The 19,339-nt window shown below is 41.5% G+C and overlaps 1 protein-coding gene across 1 annotated transcript in view; it reads left to right on the top strand.

Moving 5' to 3' along the window:
* The window catches only part of MYO1F (myosin IF), a 129,724-nt gene that overhangs the window by 78,549 nt on the left and 31,836 nt on the right, over positions 1-19,339 (top strand). The window contains exons 10-19 of the mRNA XM_089670007.1: positions 1,193-1,389; positions 4,921-5,001; positions 7,746-7,832; positions 10,058-10,144; positions 10,334-10,501; positions 13,766-13,851; positions 14,321-14,402; positions 15,070-15,176; positions 18,666-18,764; positions 18,843-18,987. Of these exons, the coding sequence (XP_089526133.1) occupies positions 1,193-1,389; positions 4,921-5,001; positions 7,746-7,832; positions 10,058-10,144; positions 10,334-10,501; positions 13,766-13,851; positions 14,321-14,402; positions 15,070-15,176; positions 18,666-18,764; positions 18,843-18,987 (1,139 nt within the window). The remainder of the gene's footprint in view (positions 1-1,192; positions 1,390-4,920; positions 5,002-7,745; positions 7,833-10,057; positions 10,145-10,333; positions 10,502-13,765; positions 13,852-14,320; positions 14,403-15,069; positions 15,177-18,665; positions 18,765-18,842; positions 18,988-19,339) is intronic.

Raw genomic sequence — 19,339 nt, 5'->3', positions numbered from 1 at the left:
AGAATAATAAACCTCCACAAAGAACTAGCCTTAAATGAGTTTTTAAGTAATATGGTAAAAGCTGAACTCTAGTCAGACAACTAAATATACAGATGAAATACATATATTGGACTGTTGTACGTGTACGTTGAGTTGTATTTCTGTTCATCCAGTCCTGAGATATACACAGCTATGCCCCACAGCACCCTGTCTAACCGGGAAAAACTGATCTTTCTCTGCTGCAGTGTTATCTTTAGCACATCAATATTCACTGAAGCTATATTTTCACTAGCAATGAACCCATGTATAAAAGAATTGTTATATGAAGTTTGCTCCAACAATGACCCATGCAAGATATTTAACCAATATCCTGCAGTTTAAAGCCATACACTTTCAGTTTCAGCTAAATACAATTTGGGTTCATCAAAATAAAAGGGGTGTACAGTCCTACAGTTCATTTTCTGTAAAAAAAAAAAAGCCACAGCCTGAGTGGAAAAGGTGGTCCTCTGCCAGCTTGCAGGGCACCTTTGCTCTCCGTTTGGAAGCAGTAGTCTCTCTGCAGAGGTTTGCCATGCCCCTGCTGTGTCCGAGATAAAGCTCTTCAATCAGCAGGGAGCATTAGCTTTACTGTTTGCAAGAATATTGGTCAGACTTTCAGGGGGCATGCCAGACCACTGTATTGCTTTCACACAGAGAGCAAGGGTCCTTCTCTAAGGTATACTGGCAGGGTACAGGCTTTGCTACGCAGACTGTGACTGCTTTCTAAAGAAAATGAACTGTAAGACTTTGAACACGTTTTGTTGTGATGCATTTGGAATGTATTTAGTGGATTTAAACCTAAATTTAAATTGGGCCTTAATGGCGAATGTGAAACAAAATGTTAAAAATAAATATTTGTTCAGTAAAGTTATACCTGTTAGTAACTGAATTAAATAATCAATTTTGTATCCATTAAACACTTCCTGACATTTTATTGAAGCTTGACATCTATACAGAATTCTCTTACAAAAAAAAAAGTGACATGGCCATATTTTATAAAAAATATGGCCATGTCACTTTGGCAACAAATTTTGCAAGCATAAAGGAATGCACAATTTTAAAATGTGTTAATTATAGCATAAAAATGTCTCTTAGTTGTAGCCAGTTGTAGTAGGACCTTGCCATAAATATTCTCTAACAATTGCAATGTCATGCCTGTCTTATTGTGTTATAGTGCTGGCATTCCCTGCCTACCTGCTTGGTATAGACAAGGACCGCCTCAATGATAAACTCACCAGCCGTAAGATGGATAGTAAGTGGGGGGGACGTTCTGAGTCCATCACAGTTACTTTGAATGTGGAACAAGCGACTTATACAAGAGATGCTCTGTCCAAAGCTCTGTATGCCCGAATGTTTGATTTCCTGGTGGAAGTAAGTAAAAAGAAAATGTGTAGGTCCCACTGTTATAAGATTTTGCTCAAATGATTTGTCTACTTGTCCCCAAACACAGAATGCCAGTTAGACCAAAAAGTGGACGTAAACTTGATACTACACCTTGCCTACTTTCAGCACTCTCCTGTTTAATGTTTTATTTCTAACTCAATCCAGTAATAATTACCCGCTGCTCTGTACTAATTCTGGCTGTAATCCTAGAAACAGGGGCGGACTGACCATTTGGAAACTTGGGCACTGCCCGAGGGCCCGGGATCAGTAGGGGGCCCCATGAGATGCCCCTGGTACCTTTTTCATAGGCTTTTTTGAGTTTGGGCAAGGATACAGGGGCCCCATGATCCCCTATTACCCGGGGGCCCCATGAGTTGTCAGTCCGCCCCTGCCTAGAAATCATTCTTTGGTGCAGAATGTACTACTGAATGACTACACAAAGGAAGACAGCTACTAGCACACTCTCATATCTCCCCACTTTTGCAATTTTGCTCCCTGATCTATGTGTGAGTGTTCCTGTTCTACAGTTAGAGTAGAAAAACCAGGGAAAAGGGGAATGGGAAACGCTGGGGAGTACACAGACAGTATCTAAAAAGTGAGGTGCCACCAGAGTATCTGGAAGGGTGCTACCTAATTTAGTGTGTGGAGATAGCATGTGGATGTCAGGGGGAGGGGGGGCATGTTCCACTCTGATGCGTTTCATCCCGACCACTTCCGGGACTTCTTCAGAACTTGCTTTTTGCTGCATTATCACAATTATTTCCTCCATCCATCTGGCTCTGGTTATACAAGAGGTTACTTACATCATGTATTGAACGGACTTTGAGGCTATCACCTTGTATAGTGACTTTATACATTGTTATCCTCTCTGACCAGCGGCCACAGTCATACTGGCCTTATCTGATTGCAATTCATTTTATTGCCTTACGCTTATGCATCACATTGCTGCTGTATAGTAGTGTATATACTTTTCTCACTGTGTGGTTTAGTTTATCCAGGAGTCCCGGAGTGTGTTGTTGGTATACATTTCCATCTAGTGGGTGTTGGGGGTGTCAGTGGGCTAGTATTATTCCCCTCAGCTCCTCTCTCTCCCATTAGTGAGGGGGGTGGTGGGACGGGAGGGTCCTCCATCTAGGGGAGGGGTGTATTGTGGGTCCCTGTGGGGGTTGTTGGGGGGTTGGGAGTGTTCGGTGGGGTGGGTTGTGTCAAAGTTTGGATTCTGGAGGGTTCAGGGTAGGTTAGTCCCAGTGGACCATTTCCATTCTTGGTCCATTCTTGAGGGTTTCCCTCTTGAATTCTCTGGGGGTGTAGTGTCCTCTGCTATGCAGGATTGTCATGTCTCCGATGGTTTAATACTGTTTATGGTGCATAATAAAATTCATTTGAGGTTAGCCAATTAGGTGTGCAGCCTTTTTTCTTCCATTTATTTTGTATTTTCTACAGTTAGAGTAGCCTGTGTTATGAATATTTATATCTCCCTGGCCAACCACTAGGAAGTTTATTGCCAGAACAGCATGCTGGTGAAGGATATAAATATTTAGTTCTGGAAACTTTCTTGCCTCCCAGGCTCGGCCTGGGGCAAACATATATTCAGTTGTTCTTTAACCTCCCATGCCTGGGGCAGACACCTGTGCTTGAGGGAGGAAGGCCTGTAAGCTTGTATCACCTTGCCAGAGGACCTACCCAGGAGAGGTGAAGCTTGACCTTGGATTGGAGTAACAAGTAGGAATGTCATCTGCTGGAAGGATGTCCAGAGAAGTTGGGTATGAGCCTGGGCATGAAGTCTGGTGGCTCACCTGGGGAATGTTTGTGCTGCAGGTGCTCTACAGTCAAAAGAATACAGAGTGCAGGTCTGGCTTAACCACTTGCCAACCGCTGAAAGATGGCTACAGTGTGGGTGTTCAGTTCTGTGAGGGCATCTATTGACATCCTCCCAGGACCCTGCTCCCCTGTGCACCCCTGGGGCATGCATCAGGCGCACTCTGTGATCACTCTGTCCTTCAGACTCAGCTGATCACAGATTGAGGTAAAGGGCCAATCACGGTGGCCTTTTACCATGTGATCACCTGTGTCCAATCACAGCTGATCCCATGTAAACAAATGTCCGTTATCGGCTAGTCCTTTCCTCAGCGCTGTCGCTGTGTGAGGAAAGGAAAGCCGATAACAGGTTGTTCTGCACCCATTTACACTGATAATCAGTGCAGCGCCGTCAGTGCCCATCAGTCCAGCCTCATCAGTGCCCATCAGTCCAGCCTAACAGTGCCCATCAGTGCAGCCTCATCAGTGTACATCAGTGAAGAAGAAAAATTACTTATTTGCAAAATGTTATAACAGAAACAAAGAAAATATTTTTTTAAACAAAAAAAAACAGTGGTGATTTAATACCACCAAAAAAAAGTGCTGTGTCAAAAAAATAATAACAATTTCATTTGGACACAGTGCTGCATGACCGCGCAATTGTTATTGCCAGTGCCCAGTAGGCAAGTGATTAAAGGTCCTTTTCTGCAACAACATTTTTTTTAAGATCAAATACACTCTCAACCTTTTCAAAAGTGATTACCGCCCAATTCTTTAAACCCCACAAAAAGAATCCAACTTGAGATGAAATGTCAGCCCACCAGATGACTGGTGGCCCTAACTGCCTATAGTGGGGTAAGGGGGTGATAAAACTGTAAGTGACAAGAGGAATGTGATAATGAGTACAGATATCAGTAGTATTACAGGCTTGATTTAGGTATGTTAGTTTAAACGGAAAAAAGAGTGGAAAATAAGCTGGTCTGTATTTTGAGTTTAAAGTTAAATACCTGTCTAACACAAACTATTCTTAAAAATGTCCTCTCCCCCTTCTACGTAACTTGCCTACCCTATAATCCCCAGACTGCAGGATCATATGACCAGCTTGGAGCAGACTGAAAAATGTAAGTATCTCGGTTTTTCCTTTTACATAGGGAAGGCAGGATAGGCAGCAGGAGTGGAGAGGGAACATTTTTAAGAATAGTTGAGGTGGCCATAGATGCATCCAAATTTGCCCGGTTCAACAGGGAGAGGCCAAATTTCATTCCATCTATTCCCACTTAAGTGAAGTCTATAACAATGGGCTTTTGTTGAATAAGATGTTAAAAAAATGTCATTTGATCAGTGGCTGCAGTACTGATCAGAGTATTCTGACAGTAGAGGAGTCCTAATACAATAGTCAGAATACAGTAGCATAGTTGGTAAGGATCCCTATGTCTGCGTCACTTGTGTGGATGGAGGAATCCAGTTGGGTTTTTGTTTTAATTGACTTGCTGGCTAATTAAAAAAAAGGTCCATAATTATAACTGCTTTAGTATCAGGTTTATAAAATGGAATTAAACATTTTTACATTTCTTCTTTTATGAAAAAAAAATTAAAATGGCATGAAGTTGTTTTACATGATGTTGATCAATTATCTTTCTATCGCTGCCTTCTACTTTCAATTAATAGTTTATTTCAGTATTCCGAGCAGTATAACTAATCACATGGGGTTTTTTTTTCTAGTCAATTAATAGGGCAATGCAAAAACCCCATGAAGAATACAGCATCGGAGTATTGGATATCTATGGGTTTGAAATTTTTCAGGTACTTATCTTTATTTCTTATGCATAGTTCTCCAGTTATACAATACAATGAATATTACAATGACAGCGTTATTTGAATTGTACATTTAGTACACTTGTGGCTTAAATCATTTGAGGGGTGAGTTACACACTCCTCCAGAGCCAGATGTACTGCTCCTGGAACTGAAGAGCACAGCACAGGAGCCAAGGAAAGGTAAGTGTATGCTGGGTGAGGGTCTGGCTTAGGCCTTCACCTCTGACAATTCAGCAATGGATTGCTGCCATTAATCTTCCCTTACCCTACAAAAATGTTATATACACACACAGAAGATGTCCTGCCAAATACAATAAGATTTGGGGTAGATGGTTAGAGCACCCCTCCACCGGCAATTTGGATAACTTCGAAGATGCTTAGTAGATATCCTCTCTGTTTATTTTTACATATAGCATTGTTCCATGATTATCTTCACTATGTACCGTAATCCATTATTTCTGTCATCAGGAATCCATTATGGTATGGAGTTATTTGTATTGCTCCTTTGTACATTATGTATGCTTATCTTTTTAATAAAGAGCTTGTTTTTTACTTGAAAAAGTTGCTGGGTGGAGAGATATGCATTAAGGGGTTGGTTTAAGTGTTAAGTCATCTGGCAGAGAGGGGGTTAAAATGTATGTATGTAAACACATAAATGTAATATACTGAATCTTACCAGTCCTTATATGTGGTAGTAGCCTTAGTTAGGTTAGCTAGTAGCATTAGTTTTTATTTTTTGACTAATTACTAGTGTAAACTTCTTCATCTTTGTTGTGTATACTAATGATCTTATCAATTAACCAAGTAATGAAAATGAACAGAAAAAGGAAGATATGTTTAAAGTCCAGGCCATTTGGCAACAATGCTGCCCTCCATAGGTACAGTGGGAAATTAGCGTAGCCACAAAGGGGTAGGAAGAGTGGTATTTGCAGCATTACTAGGTGAAAATAAAGTGAAAACACGTGAAAAAAAAGAATTAAAGTGTAACTTTAGGCAAAACCTTTTTTCACTTTTGGATAGAGTGGGGAAAGGTTAGACCATCTGTTAAAGTGATACTAAACCCACAACAATAAAAACAGTCTGTATATGCAGTCAGGGGCATATTTACCACAAGGCAAGCAAGGCATTTGCCTAGGGCGGCATTTTTCAGGGGGAAGCACCACCCCCTGGAAGAAGGGACGCTTGTGGTATGGGGACCAGGTGGGAGTCTAGAGAGGGGGCGGACTGCTTGATTGTGTATGCAGAGCCCGACTCTTGTTCCCAGGGATGTCTGGAGCTTGGAAGGTGAGTGACTTTAACTCCAGGGGGATCTGTGTTGGTGGAAGGCTCTCTCGGGTGGGGGGAATAGGGGTGTTGTTGGTCAATGTTAGGCTCTCTCTTTTTGTGTTTCATAGGGCAGCACAAAACCTAAATACACCACTGTATGCAGTAAAGCATACTTGATATACTCACTGTAGAACCTAAGGGGTTAATCATCTGCATTGTGTAAAAGTGCTGTTTGATCCTGATAAGACATATCGTGTGGAGTCACTCTGCACATGCTCAGTTTGGTATGTATTGCTAGAGAGGTTTTTTTTTTTTTTGGGAGAGTGCATGTGATCAGCACAGGGCCAATCAGTACTGTCTAGACAGAGATCAAGGGTTCTGCATCCTCCTAGAGCAGCAGTCACTAAATGGCAGACCGTGGTCTGCAAACGGCCCCAGCAGTGCTGCCGCCCGTACCGCCAGCCCGCAATGACAGATCTGCTGCTGAGTAGGGCGGTCGTCACAGCAACATGACATCACATGTGCGCCCCGCCCATTTTAGCTCACTTTCTCCCTAGCTCCCGCTCCCTGTCTGTACACAAGCGTCCAGCAAGGATCCCGGCACAGCTCCTGTCTGCCCTCAAGGTAGGGTGTAGTCTTACAGGGGCACTCTGATGGGCACATTGAATGTTAAGGGGCACTCTGATGGGCACAACATAGAATGTGCCCATTAGAGTGCCCCTTAACATAACATTAGCCTATCAGAGTGCCCCTTAACATAAAATGTGCCCATCAGCATGCCCCTTAGAAGTCACAAGACTGCTCTAACTCTGATGAGAAAAGGTATTTAGCAGTTTATATTTACTAAAATAATTGCATTTCTGTGTACTGTGGGAGACCAGATATAGTGAATGCAGGGTCCTGGGTTTAGTAACACTTTAAGTTTTTATTGCTATCTGTGTCCCCATTGGGGAACTTCACCCCTCTTTTCGAAATGAAGGGGGGGAATCTAAAATTTAGAGTTGTCTTTGGAACAACAGGTAAGAGGTAATCATCCAAAGAGAAAAATTGTGAACTTTGGAAGATTCCTGTAACTTCCTGTTGAGTCTTTCAGGAAGTCCAGGGAAATGTCCTCAATAGTACACAGACAGCAAACACTTTACAGGGTTTAAACCCTTTCCTACTCTATAGAAAACCATAGAAAAAAAGTTTGGGGTATAGATAGGAAACTGCATACTTTATACTTGTTGTCAGTATTCAAAACTACCAGCACCAAAAAGTAACGTACTAACCTCCATGTTTCCGAAGTTTCATGATTAGTTTAATACACACATACTGTACAGAATAATTGCACATTACAGTTATATACAATAATAAAGGAGAAATATTACAATATGTTGAGGTTGCTATTCTGCCACATACGATAGAAGCAATTTGGAAAATCAGTTTTCACAAACTAATATGTATCCCATCTCTGTTGTACACAGAAAAATGGCTTTGAACAATTTTGCATCAATTTTGTGAATGAAAAGCTGCAGCAGATCTTCATTGAATTGACATTAAAAGCTGAGCAGGTACATTTGACTACAGTCTAAATATGTTATTTAATCACGTTTTTCAGGATAGAAAACAGCTGTAAGAAAATTGTTGAGCATAAAAATGTTAAAAGGCTAACAATCAGTATGATCTATGCCTAACTGGATGTTTGTAGATTGTCAGCATACTACAAAAAAGCACAGACTTATCAAGAAGCACTGATCTATCAAATAATTAACAGTCTTTCCTATACCAACAGACATTATATAACCGTAAAATTAGGATGTTCCATCAAAACCCATTTTCACCCAATATAAGAAGGGTTTTCCAAAGATGATTGCTAGGCAGATTTAATTACAGGATATAAATATGCGTGTCTATGTGAATATCTGTTTTTCTCTCCTGAGAAAAAAATGTGATTAAAATCTAAAGAGAGTAGACCTTTTCTTGTACCACATGTTAGTTAGATGACATTGACTCAGCAACTAGGCTTAGCTTTGTTGTCCCATAGTAAATCCCCTTGTGTGTGGCACATGAGTTTGCAAATCTCAATCAGACCATAATTTGAAGAATATGCCAATCAAACATTCCATATTCCTGATGTGTGTCTGCTGTACCATGCACTTGTATGAAAAAGTATCCTGTTCTCTTTGTATTGCTTTCTTTGTGTGAAATCCTTGGTGTCCCTCTGCTTTCCTATTAAAAACGGACTACACTAAGCAGGAGAGCACAGCGTGGTCAGTTTTCTAGCTATGCTTTGAACTCAGCCTGCTCTCCTCCAATGATCAGACTTGTCTGACACACCGTTCTCCTGCACAGACATTCACTGGGAAGACCAGTGTGCTCCTGTTTCTCCAACCCTAGCTCTCTGAGCTCCTTATGCAGCTGAGAACAGAGGGTATTTGATCACTTGATCACAAAAAAGGGAAAAAAGGTATTTATAATGTTTTTAATAAGTATACACTAATGCTGTGTCTTTTATTTTATTTCGAATGGGTTGTTATACAAGGTGAGGGTTCACATATACTTTAACATTTTTTGCAACAGTCAGATCATTATTAAATATCCAACTTTAGGTGTCACTCTAGACTCCAATCTATCCTTCCAGCCCCATGTCCAATCGCTGGCAAATTCATGCAGACTCCACCCCTGCAACATCTCCAAAATACATACGTTCCTAACCCCAGACACTACTAAACAACTCGTTCACTCCCTTATTATCTCACGTCTGGACTACTGCAACTCCCTCCTCACTGGCCTGCCTCAGCACAGACTCTCCCCGCTTCAGTCTATCCTGAACTCAGCGGCCAGACTCATCCACCTTACCAACCGCTCCGTATCCGCCACCCCCCTCTGTCATTCCCTCCACTGGCTTCCGATTGCCCAACGCATAAAATTCAAACTACTAACATTGACATACAAAGCCATTCATAACGCTGCCCCAAACTACCTCACCGACCTGATATCCAAATACCACCCAACCCGTACTCTTCGCTCCTCACAAGACCTCCTACTCTCCAGTTCTGGTCTCCTCCTCCCATACCCGACTCCAGGACTTCTCCAGGTCTTCCCCCATCCTCTGGAACTCACTACCCCAATCCATCAGACTGTCATCTACCCTCCTCACCTTTAGGCGCACCCTGAAAACCCATCTCTTCAGGGAAGCCTAACCCGCCCTCACCTAACAGCCGATCTCCTCCTACCACTCCATCCCCCACAGCCATTTCCTCTTGTACTACTATCCCCTCCCTCCTAGATTGTAAACTCCAAGTAGCAGGGCCCTCGAACCCCTCGTGTATTGTATTGTTACTGTATTGTCTCATGTACTGTCCCCTACTATAATGTACAGCGCTGAGCAAACTTTTTGGCGCTATATAAATACTGTATAATAATAATAATAACTTTGTTTTAAAGTCTATAATTAGCTTAACTATACTATTACAAATATGTATAGTCAAATATGTATGTCATTGAGTCATTGTGAATTTACCAGTATGCTGGCCACTAAATGCAAGCATACGATTGCTCACTCTGGAACAGGAAAACACATAGACTCGCTGCTGACAATCACAAATCACAGGCTTTAATGATTTGTTCACTCTTTAGAGCAATAAAAAAGTACTTATACATTTTATAATAAATATTTTACAGTAAAATGTGGGATCTTTGTACAGAAATTCTGTATTATACTTTAAATTTTATTTTTAATAGTTAAGAAAATGTTGACCCATTGTACATCATGTGTGTATTAAACTTCATTTAGGAAGAATACATTGCAGAAGGCATTAAATGGTCTCCAATTGACTACTTCAATAATAAGGTGGTGTGTGACCTCATTGAGAACAAACTGGTGAGTATAGCAACAAATATACAACAAGGATTGTGACAAAAGCACAGTATCAGGGGGGTACTAATGTAACTCATCCATGATGTGATTTCTCTATAGTCTGATTGGCTGATGTGGGTTCCATTTAAAACTTCATTAATACTGGGCATATGATTGTAATGATAATGTGTACTCTGTTCTTTTTCCTGTCAGAATCCTCCAGGAATCATGAGTGTGCTAGATGATGTTTGTGCCACTATGCACGCTACAAGTGGGGGCGCAGACCAGACCCTGTTACAAAAACTCCAAGCTGCTGTGGGGACACATGAACACTTTAATAATTGGAATTCTGGCTTTGTTATTCATCACTATGCTGGAAAGGTAAACAGCAATAGATTAGATCAGGGGACTCCAAACTTTCTAAACCAAGGGCCAGTTACTTTTACTGTCCAGGTTTGGTGGTCAGTGAGATAAAAAAATTACAAAGCACCTGTGCCCAGTAGGTGGAGGAATAGTGCCCCAAGAATGGAAGGAATAAGACCCCATTGTTGGTGTCAGTCAGAGGAACCGTGCCCAAACAATCATATCAGTGGGAGGAATAGTGCCCCATGTTTGGTGTCAGTAGGAGGAATGGTGCCTCATCATTGGTGTCAGTAGTGGAAATAAGTTCCCCATCTTTGTTGTCAGTGGGAGTAATAGTGCCCTATCTTTGGTGTCAGTAGGAGAAATGGTGCCCCATTGTTGGTGTCAGTGGAAGGAATAGTGCCCCATCAGTAGTGTCAGTGTGAAGAATTGTACACCACTTATGGTATCAGTGTAAGGAATTGTGCCTTATCAATGGTGTCAGTGGGAGGAATAGTGCCTCTTAGCAGTGGGAAGAACAGTGTCCCGAGGGCTGGATAAAGGCAAGCAAAGGGCCACATTCGGCCCACTGGCCACTGTTTGGCGATAACTGGATAAGTTAAATGCAAAGATAGAAGTCTAAGTTAGGGAAGCCTGCACTTATATACACTATATTGCCAAACATATTGGGACGCCTGCCTTTAAAGCAGGCCTTGAAAGTTCCACTCGCCTGCTTGCCAATGGCGAGTGGAAATTATGGTGGGGGCGAGTGTGTTCCCAGGGCTGTCCTGCTGAGCAGGCTCGGAGCTCAGGCCGGATTTGTCACTTGCCCTGGGAGCCGTCAGACTGCTCAATAGCTGAGCGCAGTGAAAGCAAAGGAAGGAGTGTGTGCTGTGCTCTCTGCCTATCCCTAGAGTGCAGTACCTGGCTCTGTGAGTGAACAACGAAGTATTTCAACTTTTTATAGGTGTGTGTGTGTACATGTGTGTATCTGTACATTTGTCTGCGTGTATGTACATGTGTGTATATGTACATGTGTCTGTGTGTGTGTATTTCTGTGTATGTACATGTCTGTGTGTATGTACTTGTATGCATGTCTGTGTGTGTGTACATGTGTCTCTGTGCGTGTGTGTACATGTGTTTCTGTGTGTGTGTGTATATACACGTCTGTGTGTGTGTCTGTGTGTATGTACATGTGTCTGTGTGTGTGTACATGTGTCTCTGTGTGTGTACAGGTGTTTGTGTGTGTGTACATGTCTGTGTGTGTGTATATGTTTCTATGTGTGTATGCACATGTGTCCGTGTGTATGTACATGTGTGTATCTGTACATGTGTCTGCGTGTATGTACGTGTGTGTGTATGTACATGTATCTGTGCTTGTGTATTTCTGTGTACGCACATGTGTCTGTGTGTGTATACATGTGTCTGTGTGTGTGTGTCCATGTATCTGTGTGTGTGTGTACGTGTGTGTATGTATGTACATGTCTGTGTGTATGTACATGTATGTGTGTGTGTACAGGTGTCTCTGTTTGTGTGTGTGTGTGTGTGTGTGTGTTTGTACATGTGTCTGTATATAAACCTACATGTATGGGTGGTTTCGTCAGGTTCAGGATTATGTGGTTATTATGGGTGGTAGAGTATGGAGCGTTGAGGTACTGCTGGGTTGGATAGTAGGTAGGATATGCTTGGTAGAGTTATGGTTTTGTGAGTGAAAAATTATGGGGGGTTATGGTTGTATGCAGTGCATGGTCTAAGTATGATGGAGTGTTTAGGGGGGCATTGGAGGCCCTGATGTAATGTGGGGGGACTCTGGGGACCGTGATGTAATGTGGGTAACATTTCACAGTGTCATTTCATGAAATTATTTACGAAGCCGTGTTTAGGGGGGAATTAGGGGTGTAGCAGGGTAGGGGTTGGGTGGGGCAACTGGTGGCGAGTAACTCTTAAGGCCTGGCTAGTAGCTCAGGACTTGAAATTTTAAGCCCTCCTTTACAGGCACATGAACTTTAATGGCATCCCAGTCTTAGTCTGTAGGATTCAATATTGAGCTAGCCCACCCTTTGCAGCACTCTTCTGGGAAGGCTGTCCACAAGGTTTAGGAGTGTATCTATGGGAATGTTTGAACAATCTTCCAGAAGCGCATTTGTGAGGTCAGGCACTGATGTCAGATGAGAAGGTCTGGCTCGCAGTCTCCGCTCTAATTCATTTTAGAGTTGTTCTATTGTGTTGAGGTCAGGACTCTGTGCAGGCCAGTCAAGTCCTCCACCCCAAACTCTCTCATCCATGTCTTTTTTGGACCTTGCTTTGTGCACTGGGGTGCAGTCATGTTGGAACAGGAAGGGGCCATCCCCAAACTGTCCCCACAAAGCTGGGAGCATAAAATTGTCCAAAATGTCTTGGTATGCTGACGCCTTAAGAGTTCCCTTCACTAGAACTAAAGGACCAAGCCCAACCCCTGAAAAACAACCACACACCATAATCCCTGCTCCACCAAACTTTACACTTGGCACAATGCAGTCAGGCAAGTACCGTTTTCCTGGCAACCACCAAAACCAAACACGTCCATTGGATTGCCAGACAGAGAAGCATGATTTGTCACTCCAGAGAACACGTCTCCATTACTCTAGAGTCCAGTGGCGGTGTGCTTTACACCACTGCATCCGACACGTTGCATTGCACTTAGTGATATAAGGCTTGGATGCAGCTGCTCAGCCATGGAAACCCATTCCATGAAGCTCTCTACGCACGGTTGTTGTGCTAATCTGAAGGCCACACCAAGTTTGGAGATCTTTAGCTACTGACAGACAGTTGGTGACTTCTGCGCACTGTGCACTTCAGCATCCGCTGACCCTTGCTTCCACTTTGTTATAATACCAATAACAGTTGACCATTTAATATTTAGTAGCAAGGAAATTTCACGGATTGCTTATTGCACAGGTGGTAACCTATTACGGTACCATGCTTGAATTCACTGAGCTCCTGAGAGTGACCCATTCTCTCATAAATGTTTGTAGAAGCAGTCTGCATGCCTAGGTGCTTGATTTTAAACACCTGTGGTCATGGAGGTGATTGGAACACCTGAATCCAATGATTTGGAGGGGTGTCCCAATACTTTTGGCAATATAGTGTATGTTCTTGTGTCTTATTTATGGACCTCTTTCATATAAGAACATACTAGTATAATGTGTTAGCATAGCTGTATATGAATGAATGATGAATCTATAAGCATGGAATAAGACTGTTACAGTGTGAAGATTACAAACACTGCATGCTTGTGTAATATCTTTTATTGTGTCTCTCCAGGTATCATATGATATTGAGGGTTTCTGTGAGCGAAATCGAGATGTTTTGTTCATAGACCTCATTGAATTGATGCAGAGCAGTGAGTTGTAAGTAGGCTATAGTTTACTCCATATATTTGCTTTGACTGTTCATACTTCACGGCAGTACTTGGTCTGAGCAAGTACAATGCCAAGGGCTAAATAACCCAATGTCAAAAGCCAAATAAACAATTTCTTTATATTCTTGTTCCATTTTTATTATAAGTATAATGGTCAGATTTTTACTTCAAGAACCATGCAAGATAACCACTCCTATAGGGTGAAGAGTAAGGGTAGCTTAATTACAAACTTTGATTTGTTGTTTGAGAATATTGTGTTGTTTCGTATCTGCATATGTACATATAGTTTGGGATTGAACTCCCAAATTTGATACTGTTCTGCACAATGCAAAACAGCATATTGTGTTTCCACTGCCCTTAGGTCTAACTATTCATGTTTTACAAGCTAAAAAATGAGTAAAAATGGTATAACAACAATTTAAGAACCAAAATAATATTGGCAATTTATTTCTACTTAGTAATTTTATACAGATTCTTTTCCCGGAAAAACTGGATACAGACAAGAAAAGTAGACCTACAACAGCAAGCTCAAAAATTAAGGTATCAATATTTTAATGCATTACTTTTTCACTATTACATAACTGTTATTAATATATTATATCAATGTTAATACATCCAGTAATGTTGGTACATGTTTTTTGCTGCCAATAATCTGGTACTTCTAAGCTATGAGTATAGGGATTTTGGCACCAAACCTCAATGCACAGGAATGCGCAAACTGTGGTCCAGTGTGATAAAGTGCCATTTATTTTGTGTGCTGCCCATGTCCTATGCCATAAACTATATGACTGCCTGACCACTGTCTACTGTCTGTGGAGGACTTTGGACTTCAAAAATAAACATCAGTTTTTCTTAGCCAAAGCTGGCTATACAGGTAGCTATCCAATAGATAGGTGAATCTATGAAAAAAATTTCCTGTTGCCAGTTATTGTATTCAGACAGCCGGCACTCACAGCTGTCAGAATGCCCAAACAGTGGCTGCAGTCACTGTTTAGCTGGCTTTTTTCTGCCCCGCTCCTTCAATCCAAGTTGAGCTGACTGATTTCAACAGGGCCACCCATGGCTCAAATTTTGGTCAATTCCTGTGACATTCAAGCTGTGTATGGCTGGCTTAAGCTTAGCACTGGTAATCATGTGAGAATAAATATATTAACAGAAATATGTAGTAATCTAACATTACAATGTGATATGTTCATCTTTGTTGCAGAAACAAGCCAATGATCTTGTAAATACCTTAATGAAGTGCACACCTCATTATATTCGTTGTATTAAACCAAATGAGACAAAGAGGTCTAAAGACTGGGAAGAAAGCAGGTATAAAAACACAGGACGTTCATTGTGGAAAACTACTTTTCACTAGTATTTGTGGCTCATAATTATCAGGTTTATATTTATTACCAGGCTACCTATGTACATACTTGGGCTTAGAAGACACACTTGCTGTGATGTTTTAGTAAAGATGGTCATGTTTGTGGATACAGCATATAAGCATTGCTGATAGCATTTACAAATTAGGTCAAGAAGCAATTTGTCTCTGAGCTTCTGAGACATGAAGTGACCTGTGCTCAATCCCGACACTTTTGGCTGGATCAAGCACTGATATGATGACTATGCCCATATGGAAGAAAAATATATTTGAAATATATTTTAAAAATATTCTTCCCAAATATATTGCCATATATTTTAAAAGCTACAATTTTGGTCATATTAATATATTAAAAAAAATAATATATACAGTATATATATATATATATATATATACACACACACACTACATGTTGAAATGCATTTTTATTACAAAACAGATGAAAAATATACTGTATGTCTTTAAAAATCTACATTTTGGAATGCATTTTTTATATGTTAAAAAAATCTGAAGAATATATTTAAACAGTTTGGCTGTATGCCATCCCATGATTTCTTACAGCAGCGCTGTCGATAAGTCAGGACTAGTTCTCACTCCTGCAGCTACAAGGTTGGCCAAGTTGAGGGTTACTCTGCCATCTTTTCTAGGCTCAAACTTCTAACTCCTAGGCCTTGTTCAACAAGCATATAACTAGGCATTTGCATCATGGAATTTATTTATTACAGGTACTTATATAGTGCCATCAACTTATGCAGGATAGATAGATAGATAGATAGATAGATAGATAGATAGATGCACATCAGTTCCTGCCCTCAAGGAGCATACAATCTAAGGTCCCTAACTCACATTCATAAATACACATACTAGGGCCAATTTTGAGAGGAGCCAGTTAACCTACAAGCATGTCTTTGGAGAGTGGGAGGAAACCGGAATACCCGAAGGGAACCCATGCAGGCACAGGGAAAACATGCAAACTCAATGCAGGTAATGCCATGGTTGGGATTCAAACCAACGACCCTAATGCTGCTAGGTCAGTCATTTAGGGGCAGCAGTAATACCAACACTAAATTACAAATCCCTGTTAGCTTTCACATTGAGTTTACATTTGAAATGAAATGATGTTATGGCACTTTCTCCTTGTACATCCTCCTCAGGCAGAGCTAAAGCAGAGCTTACCTGCCTCCCTGGGACAGCAAGATCACTTTCATAGTGATCTATTGCTGGATAAATGTTGTCGTAGAGACATAGAAACACCAGATTGTCTAGATCAGTTCCCCGCTGACCAGATCAAAACCTATGCAGTAAAATAAGAAAATAAAGTGTAGAAAAAATGGAATAAAAACATAAATTCTATATACTGTATATACACTATATTGCCATAAGTATTGGGCCACCCCTCCAAATTACTGGATTCAGGTGTTCCAATCACCTCCATGCCCACAGGTGTATAAAATCAAGCACCTGAGGGGGGGTCTGCTGGCGGAGGGCTTATCGGAATCTGGAAGCCCCCTTTAAGAAGCGGGCCCCTAGATCCCACCCCCCATATGAATGAGTATGGGGTACATTTTACCCATACTCATTTACCCCCAAAAAATGTCAAAAACAAAAACACAGAGACAGTTTTTGACAAGTGTCTTATTAAAAGAAAAAACTCAGATACAATGACGTCCAAGTAAATCCGGCGTCAATCATGATGAATGAGGGACGCTACCAGGTAACCCCCTCCCCTTGTAACGTTAGTGACTGAAGCATGCTGGGTCAATGATATCACAAGAGGGAAAGGTCACCTGGTGACATCATTGGATGGCCCCCGCCCCTTTGTTTATTTAGCGCTGCCTATGAAGTGGAGCTCTCTGATGGCGGGAGCCAGCATAAGGTGCAGAGTTTTTTTTTCCTTTAGGTCAGCAGCGGCGACATTTATTGTGATTGATATTGGATTTACTTCAGGGGACATTGTTTTTGTTTTGTCAAAAATTGTGTTTGCATTTTTACTTACTTCTGACACTTTTTTGGTGAATGAGTAGGGGTACTATATACCCCATACTTATTCGCATAGAAGGGGGCCTGAATCTGGGGGTCCCCTTGTTAAAGGGGGCTTCCAGATTCTGGTAAGCCTTCCACCTGCTGACCCCCACAACCACCGCCCAGGGTTGTGAGGAAGAGGCCCTTGTCCCCCAAGGCACCCCCTCATGTTAAGGGCATGTGCCTTGTATGCTTCAGAATGGAGGAAAGCTTGCTCGTCACCCCCTTTCCTGGCCTGCCAGGCTACATGTTCTGCTAAGGGACTGATATGGATTTTGAGGGGGGCGTCCATGCCATTTTTTTAAATTATTTTGGCATGGGGTTCCCCTCAAAGTCATACCAGACCTAAGGGTCTGGTATGGATTTTGAGGGGAAACCTATGCCATCTTTTTTTAAATACCGGTTGCATGGGGTTCCCCTTAAAATCCATACCAGACTGGAAGGGCCTGGTATGGATTGAGGAGGTACCCCCATGTAGTTGTTTTTTTTTTCTCAAGTTTTAATTACTGCCAATTATTTTGTTTACATTCAGCTGTCATGAGTCATCAATTGTTAAGGATGCAGGTGGCTGGCTTGCTAGCCCGTTCCTTAACAACCAGTTATACACTGCTAAATGCCGACACAAAAATGAAAAACCACTGGCAAAAAACTTTAATATTGAGCGTTTTTTATCCAGCGTTTTTCCATAATTTTTTTCACCTCCTAGTGTGCATGGAGCTTTACATTGTGGAGGGGTACAGAATGAAGGGATCTTGTGTCCCACAAAACAGTGGGGGTCCCTTTTATAACTGTTCTTATCTGGCAACTTCTATCAGCAATACCGCTACCCATCTATGACTTAGGTATACTTATGGTAAGATTAATTACACCATTATACCAACTGACACTACGAGGTGTCACAGAGAGAGGTTGCTCGGGGGGGGGGGGCCCATCTAAATTTTGCTATGGGGCTCTACGAATTGTAGTCACAGCCTTGACCTGTGGTGGTAACCTTGAGATATCAGTAGAATAAAAAAAAAGCATGACCTAGAAATGCCAGTAGCATAAATAAAGATGTGGTTTAATTTTAGTGATAGGAGTAGCATATATAAATCTGTGATGGTATCCTAGAGACACAAGTAACTTACATTACACTATGGTGGTGGTGGTCTACAGATACCAGTAGCATACGGTACATTAAGCTGTGGTGGTGGCCTAGAGATACCAGTAGCATACATTAAGCTGAGGTGGTGACCTATAAATACCTAGAATGCATTAACCTATGGTGGTGGATCAGAGATACTGTACCAGTAACATAAAGAAAACTATGTTTGTAGCCTAGAGATACCAGTAGCATACATGAAGCTGTGGTGTTGATACCAGTAGCATAACTAAAGCTATGAAAATTACCATTGTGAATATTTTTGGTTTTTCAGAGTGAAACATCAAGTTGAATATCTAGGCCTAAAGGAGAACATTCGTGTACGCCGTGCTGGTTTTGCTTATAGAAGGGTTTTTAATAAATTTCTTCAAAGGTATAATATTGATTACCACATTCACAGTTCATTATCATTTCGATATTTATAATATTGATGACCATATGCTATTACCAGATACGCTATCTTGACACAAGAAACATGGCCCAGATGGCGAGGGGATGAACGGCAAGGAGTGCAGCATCTCTTGAGGTCTGTAAATATGGATGCTGATCAGTACCAAATGGGAAGAACCAAGGTGTTTGTAAAGAATCCAGAATCGGTATGCTTTCTAAATGCTCACCATCAGTATGAAATATGCTTATTGCATTTTCTATTTGAAAAACAAATTTTTGCAGTACTATACAATCATGATTATATATACAGACTTCACTGCATTGTTTCAATATGCAATAGAAAATAGCTGTTTAATATTTACTTGTTCTTAGGCCCCCTTCAGAGGAGATGGACCACCTGCTCAGCAGGGGGGGGGGAATCTCTCTACTGATCACAGTAGTGGATGACAGGTCTGTGTCTGCTCCTCTGCTGCAGAGAGGACACAGACACAGCCCGCTGACTTCTATAGGGGCTTGTCTGTTTCCCCCCCGACTGTCATCCGATCTGATGGATGGATG

Source organism: Staurois parvus, unplaced genomic scaffold (assembly GCF_062004578.1).
Source record: "Staurois parvus isolate SC_StPar_1 unplaced genomic scaffold, SC_StPar_1.0 ptg000086l, whole genome shotgun sequence".
NCBI lineage: Eukaryota > Metazoa > Chordata > Amphibia > Anura > Ranidae > Staurois > Staurois parvus.
The sequence above is the reverse complement of the archived record's forward strand: the minus strand, read 5'-3'. Positions and strand labels throughout refer to the sequence as shown.